The sequence below is a fragment of the Echinops telfairi genome, unplaced genomic scaffold (genome assembly GCF_000313985.2).
Source record: "Echinops telfairi isolate 266 unplaced genomic scaffold, ASM31398v2 ScPeMD7_4225;HRSCAF=4972, whole genome shotgun sequence".
Classification (NCBI taxonomy): Eukaryota; Metazoa; Chordata; class Mammalia; order Afrosoricida; family Tenrecidae; genus Echinops; species Echinops telfairi.
The window spans coordinates 14,357,586-14,364,950 of record NW_022108124.1 but is presented as its reverse complement, the minus strand read 5'-3'; the positions used below and the strand labels follow the sequence as shown (position 1 = coordinate 14,364,950).

At 47.9% G+C, this 7,365-nt stretch overlaps 1 protein-coding gene across 1 annotated transcript in view; it reads right to left on the bottom strand.

Moving 5' to 3' along the window:
• Positions 1-612: 612 nt before the first annotated feature.
• Positions 613-7,365, bottom strand: part of LOC101648271 (myosin VIIA and Rab interacting protein) — a 349,534-nt gene continuing 342,781 nt past the window's right edge. The window contains exons 16-17 of the mRNA XM_004708673.2: positions 5,070-5,188; positions 613-1,028 (exon numbers count right to left, since the gene is read on the bottom strand). Coding sequence (XP_004708730.1) covers positions 996-1,028; positions 5,070-5,188 — 152 coding nt within the window. The 3' untranslated portion in view covers positions 613-995. The remainder of the gene's footprint in view (positions 1,029-5,069; positions 5,189-7,365) is intronic.

The window sequence follows — 7,365 nt, the reverse complement described above, 5'->3', positions numbered from 1 at the left end:
CACACTTTAAATAGTCATGCATTTGAAACAGACCATGGATGGCGCGCTCCTGTCAACTCCTGAGTCCGATCCACTCACAGTTTGTCCTGGCTTTGTTTGGACCCAAGCTAGCCCTCAGACACTTTCATGGCATTGACGGGTGAGCTGACTAGGCCTTGGGGAATGGACTTTGGAGGACAATTTCTCATGTGGTTTTCCTCGGTACAGACCCAGTCGCCTGGATCTCATGGAGAGTCGGTGCTGGCTAAAGGGCGTCCTGCTGTGTTTGGACAGTGTCTTCATGGCGGACCAATGTGGCGGCCTTTCCCACGGTCCCGTCCCCTTCGGGATGGGGAAATCCTCAGGAACTCTCTGGAAAAACCCTAAGTTTTCAATGAGCTATTGTTTCAGGCAGACCTAGAGTCAGGGAAGAGATGGAGAGGGGAGCTTTTAGGCATGGCAAGCCACAGTGTTCCCGTCTGTGGCTTGTGCGTGCCGAACAACGGGAGGGGCTGGTAGTGTGGCAGGGAGTGAGGAGGCTGTTGGAGACTTTCCAAATGTTGTGAGCGATCAGTAAGCGTTGATGAATGGGCAATCCCTCTCCTCGCCACGCCCACATCCCCCCACCCCTCTCCCCAGCTCTCAACACTTTTCCTTGGGACAAATCACTGACGCGTGATTCCAGTGGAATCAAGGCGATTAGGACAAAGAGAAGACCTTGAAGACAACACACCGGGGCAAAGCAAACGTGAAGACGATGCATCAACTGCTGCTGGAGGCCAGCGTCTTGGTTTTCTGTCCTGGATTCCCCTGGGAGCCGAAGGCAGACAGGGGGGCGAGACCACAAGGCGGTCTTCTGGGTGAGGTATCAGGCCAGCCTTGTGCAAAGGTACACTGAGGCCTCCCCAGACCTTCGCCTCAGGTGGCCATCCAGACGGTATTCGATGGCTGTTGGGTCAAGGCACTGTCGTGTACGGCCGGAGGCAGTGGGTCACTGGCAGTGGAGTTTCATGGCACTAAATCGTCACAGCAGACTCCCGAGTGGGCTCCTGGGGGACATGGTAAGCACACTGTCATCAGCCACTTGGCAAAAGCGAACCTAGGTGATTACAATGTGACTGCCTTTGGTTGGGCTGCCAACTTCAGGGCCAGCAGTTCGAAACCACCAGCTACTCCACAGGAGAAAGAGGAGGCTTTCTAGGCCCATAGAGATTGACAGCCTTCGAAACCCACAGGGGCAGTTTTAACCTGTGCTGTGGACTCACTGTGAGTTGGAATTAACTCAAGTGTATCATAAAATGAATGTGTGATCATTGACCATTGATGTATCTCATGACCTTTAAGATCCCTTCTTGTCACGTGCTGCAAGTCCTTCTTAATGCATCTGCAATTTGTTCTGGGGCATGGCATGGGAATGATTTGATTTCCCTCTCCACTGCTACCTCATGGCCTATTTTCCTAGTAGTTTAGTAATCCATGCCTTCCGTACCAGTATGTAATGTTTCATTTAAAAAGGCATGTAGCCCATTCTCATGTCCGCTTGTATCTATCTCTGAGCTCCCTATTCTAATCTGTTAACCTACCGCAGAGCAGCATTTATTTCAAATAGGTCAGAAAAATCACTTTAATTTCACAAAATACTTTTAATCTCCACCCCCTCCCCATAGTTACTCTGATATGGATTGTGTTATTGTTGTTCAAAAGGACATCTAACACATTTGGATGACAACTGGATCAAACTACAAGTTCATTTGGGAAGAAATCATTGATGGATATGCTTCATTAGTCAATATTTCAGGCTTGGGACCACGAGGGGAGGTTCTACCCTGACCTAGAAGGTCACTTAATATGAGTCACCCTTGACCCCACAGCAACACGCCCACCCATCCCCAACCACCCCCGACCCCAGTCATCCTAATATCAAAGATGGAACCCTGGTGGCAGAGTAGAGAATACACTGGGTTGCTAACCCCTAAGTCAGTGGTTCAAAACCACCAGCTGCTCAGTGGCACAAAGACAAGGTTTTCTGCTCTTGTAAAGAGTTGCAGCCTTGGAAACCCACAGCGGCAGCTCTACCCTGTTCTATGGGGTCGCAATGAGTCCCACTCAACTTGGTGGCAAAGAGTTGGGAGAGGTTTTTTCTTTTAATATGAGAGGTAGTCTCATAAAACCACCCAGTAATTTACTATTGAATAGGGTAACTTATTATTTAACTGTGGAGTTTAATTTGCTAATAGCTTAGTTAGCATGTTCCATCTCTCTGGACAACCAGTGTAATTTGCTTGTCCAGTGGTCTGGGTGCCTATGTTTGTGAGTTGGCTTAGAGTCACACCAGGGTTGGGTCATTGGGGTTAGCCTAGCTTCACGACACGAAGATTCAATTTTCCATTCTTTTTTTTTATGCACTGGAAATGGCTAGATGGCTTGGGAATTAGCTGTTCCTTAGAACAGAGCCTTCTGTTCTGTCCAAATAGTTTTTTTCCTTACGGGTAATGCTTTCGTCTTGTGAGTGCTCTGTGGATTGGCTTGTCTCTTGACTTGGTGAAGTGAACATTAGAACATGCAAGCCCACAGGCTGCTTAGAAAATGAAAATACCACGTACATACAAATCAAGACCAGCCTGAAATCTGTAAGACAGTAATGAAATAGCATTGAGAAACCATTTCTTTCTGACCCCGTAGTCATATGCCAACGGTTACGTAGCCGCATGCGGTGAACTGGCACCGTAGTTGGCATTGCAAATATAGAACATTTCCATCCCTGCAGGAAGTTCTATGGAACACTGATGCTCTGGATTATTTGGGGCATTTTGGTCTCAGAGAGTGGTTTTTAGGCACTGGAGACTTTTATCCATTTTGATGAAAGATCCGCGGATGCTTGGCACGAAAGTCACTCTTCGGCAAAGGAAAGATCTCAGCGAAGATTTCAGAGTAGTTAAGATTCCTCTCTGGCCTCCTGGGGCTGCCAGAGGCCGACGTGGGAGCTTCCAGCCATCTCCCAAGGCATGATAACAATTATGTTTCATCAGGAACACAACGGCCCCTTTGCTCACTTTCTCTGAATGTTTCTTGTCTTGCATCCTTTTGTGCTTCAAAGCAATCTCCCCACCCCCATCCGTACCTCTTTTTGGGTTTGCATTTATTGAATAAATATTGTCTGCTCTTTCCTTTTTAACTTTTCTGTTACTCAACTTTATCTTCATCTTTATCATCTGATTGAGTCCATCCCTGGTCCCAGTAGTAGACCCTTTCAGTTTGATGTATCATTTTAGCTCTCTGCACTAATGGGCCAGAAGCGAGCAAGGTGATTAGAAGTCCAGGGATTGGGGCTGACCAATGAGGATGACGTTGCTGGAAAGAGATGGGGTATGTGTAATGCATCAGTGCATGCCCATCATCACACCATTATCTGGGGCTCGTGCGTTTATGACAGGGGCAGTAGGTGGCTGGCGCACAACTGGCTGCAGAATACATTTGGCCCTGGCTTCAAACTTGTCATTCCAGTTGGTGTCTGCCCTTAGCACAACTGGTATCGCTGAGGGAGACACCATGTCCTTCATCAAACATGCTCAACATGCTTGATGGCAGCAGGGTATGATCGCCTGAGTCCGTACTCATGATCTGCCATCCCTTTCTTGGCTGCATTTTGTGGCTGCTGCTACTGACGCTGTTCATAAACACAGTCAAAAGCATTGTACTACCTTTCTTTTCAGATGCAGATGAAGAAGAACAAATGGACCAGGCATTGACTCCGAGACACTAAAACTCCATGCAAGGGGAGGAGACGAGCCAGTCAGGGTGCAGTATAGCACCGATAAAACATTCAACTTTCCTCTAGTTCTTTAATGCTCCCCCCCCCCCCACCGCCCCACTATCATGATCCCAATTCTATCTTACAAACCTGGCTAGACCAGAGGATGTACACTGGTGCAGATAGGAACTGGAAACACAGGGAATCCAGGATGGATGATCCCTTTAGGACCAGTGGTAAGAGTGGCGATACCAGGAGGGTGGAGGGAAGGTGGGGTAGAAAGGGGGAACCAATTACAAGGATCTACATATAACCCCCTTCCTGGGGGACAGACAACAGAAAAATGGGTGAAGGGAGGTGTCAGGAAGTCTAAGACAAGAGAAAATAATTATAATTTATAAATTATCAAGGGTTTGTGAGGGAGAGGGGCCGGGGAGGGAGGGGAAAATAAGGAGCTGATATCAAGGGCTCAAGTAGAAAGCAAATGTTTTGAGAATGATGATGGCAATAAATGGACAAATGTGCTTGACACAATGGATGTATGTATGGATTGAGATAAGAGTTATACAAGCCCCCAATAAAATGATTTTAAAAAACAAAAACAAGCAAGCTCCATGCAAAAATCAGTTAATGAAAAGCAGAAAGTCAATGAAATTGCTGAGAAGTCTTACTTTTCCTATAAAAATAAAACTTCCTCATTAATTAAATCACGAGAAATGAAAATTAAGTATAATCAAGATGTGATGTGTTTATTAGCGTAGAATGTGACGTAGAAAACCCATCCCCATCAAGTGATCCCAACCCCCACTCGCAGAGAGCAAAGTCAATGGCCCCATGGGGTTTCCAAGGCCTGTCTTTAGGGAAGCAGACCAATGTGGCTTCCTCTTGAGGAGCAGCTGGTGGATTTGAGCTGCCCACCTTTTGGATAAGACCTTTAGCCACTACACCGCCAAGGTCCCTAATGTGATCTATAACTATGCTAACAAAGCAACAGTTGTTCATAAGCACGGCATCAGAGGGAGAGGGAATATGGACTGAAACAGAACACTCGCTCTCTTACCCAACCCCGTCTTACACGCCTGTGTACCAACTTACATTTCCCTCGGACCACAGCCCGTTTCTACCGGCAGCAGAGATGTGGCTGAGGTGACGGAGTCATACATCACAGAGGTTGGTGATGGTAGGTGGGAGACCAGGTCCCTATTTTAGAAGCCCTCCCACCTGCAAGCCAACAGAGGCTTCTTGGGTTCTCCTGGGGGAGGTGCAGAAGGAAGGGCTATCCCCTGGAGCTACAGGAAGACAGTGGGAGTGAGGTCCCTACGGCAGAGAAGCAGCTTACCACCAGGTCCTTGGTGGCTTTGTCCCTTTCCTTAGTCCTGATGGTTGAGAAGTCTTGGAGAAGGAAGTTGCGGTTGAATGTTTTCAGGGTGGCCACGGCAGGTGCCTCGTGTTTTTCGGCTAAAAAGGAGAGAAATAGGAGTGAGCCCCCCCTCAAAAGCCAGGCTGACTGTTGAGTAGCAGAGACCTCAGTGGTTGCCTACATTTATTTTGTGCTAGACTTCTTTTTGTCTGACTGTGACTGCGGCATCTTTTCATCTTACCCCCCACGTTGATGATGGCCCAGTCAGTCAAGGCAGTAGTGGCAGCTGTCCTGGGGGAGCGGGTAGTTCACAGGGCACCCCACAGCATCCATAAATTCCTATTTGCCAACCTGGCTCTTGGCTCTAACAACCCAAGAGCCAAACCTCATCTGATGAAAAACACCTGCTCTAAAATGGGTTGTGGTCACGGAACATGCTTGTGTTGGTGAGTATGAACACTGTGTTTTTTTTTCCCTGTAGGGATAGTCACGTTTCATGATCAAATGCTGCCTGTTATGGAGTGGACTGTGTCTCTTCCCCCCCTCCCCCAAATAAATTTTGAGGTCCTCACTGCTATACCTGTGTACGTAAGCCCATTTGGAATAGAGTTGGCTTATTATTATTGTTAGGCACCACTGAGTCAGTTCTGACTCATACGGACCTCTCACAAGAGAACAAAACACCGCCCCGTCCTGTGCCGTCCCCACAACTATTGCTGTGTTTGACCACTTTCTTGCAGCTACTGTGTCCATCTACCTCATTGTGGCCCTTCCTTTTGTTGTTGACCTTCTAGTTGACCAAGAAGGATCTCCTTCTCCGGGGACTGCTCTCTACTGATAACACGCCCAAGGATGGGTCTCAGCTTCTAAGAAGCATTCTAGCTGTCCTTCTTTTAAAGTTCATTCATTTTTCTATCAGCCCGTGGTATATTCAATACTTTCCACCAATACCATAAATAGAAGGCATCAATTCCTCTCCAGTTTTCCTTACTCAATGTCCCACCTTCACATGCATATGAGGCAACTGAAAATACCATCGTTTGTGTCAGGCCCAGCTTAATCCTCAAAATTATATCTCTGCTGATGTTATTAGGGCCCTATCTGTGAAAGGATTGGCTTAAAGGAGCCAATCGGGTACAGAAGCAAGCACGTACAAATGGAGGAAGATCAATGCCATGTGGAGCTCTCCAAGGAACTCCGAGGAGAATGCTAGAGAAGCCAAGAAGGAGGCTTCTCCCAAGAGCGGACACAGAGAGAAAGCATTCCCCTAGGGCTAGTGCCCTGAATTCAGCTTTCTCAAAGGAGCTCCGGTGGTCTAGTGGGTTATGTGTTGGGCTGCAAACCACAAGGTCAGCAGTTCAAAACCACCAGTCCCTCTAAGGGAGGAAGGGGAGGCTTTGTACTCCCACGAAGAGTTCACAGTTTCAGCAACCCCCGGGAGGAGCTCTAGCCTGCGCGATAGGGCTGCTACATGTCAGAATTGGTTCAAGGGCAGTGGCCTGAGCACCTTAAAGTGTGAGAAAATAAATTTCTGTTCATTAAGGCTCATTAACTCGTAATAGTGGTACTAGGACACATCCCAGATGCCATGGGAGGTTTTATAATGATATATGATATGATATAATAAATATATTACACAGAACGTGAAACATATTTTAACCACACAGGGCTTTGTGGAATCCAAAGGACACGTCCAGTGAAGGGCACTGAGGGGATCCCGCACTCCGCTTTCTGACTTTCAATCGCTCAAATCTGTAAATCCAGATGACTAGGTCATTCTGCCTCACCCCACGGCTTCTGAATCAAGGCCAATGGTTGAGAACAGCCCGTGGGTACGGGAGGCAAGGCTGGCACAGCTAGCTTCCCTTCTGGGTTGGATCCTGGTAAATGCTTTCGATGTTCCACCCACACGTCCCTGGCATTCATCATTCGGGCACACCATGCCAGTCGCCGATGGCAAACACTTGCACTCTGTCCCAGGCTTCCCATGGGCCATGCATGGGAACAGGTCAGGGGTAGCAGTGTCAATGACCTTGGGAATAACCTTCGGCCAACGATGGATAAGAACTGATGGATAATACCTCAGCTCACTATGCTTGGGGCAGGAACCTTTGTGGTGTGGCCAACACTGCCTCCTAGAGGTCTCCAGTGGCATTTAGCCACGGTTGCCCATAGGAGAAGCGCCGGATTAAAGAACCTCGCATTGGCTGAGCTCTGGTCTCTGAATCACCTGTCCCAGGGTGTGTTTCTGGGGACCAGATCCTAAGACAGACCC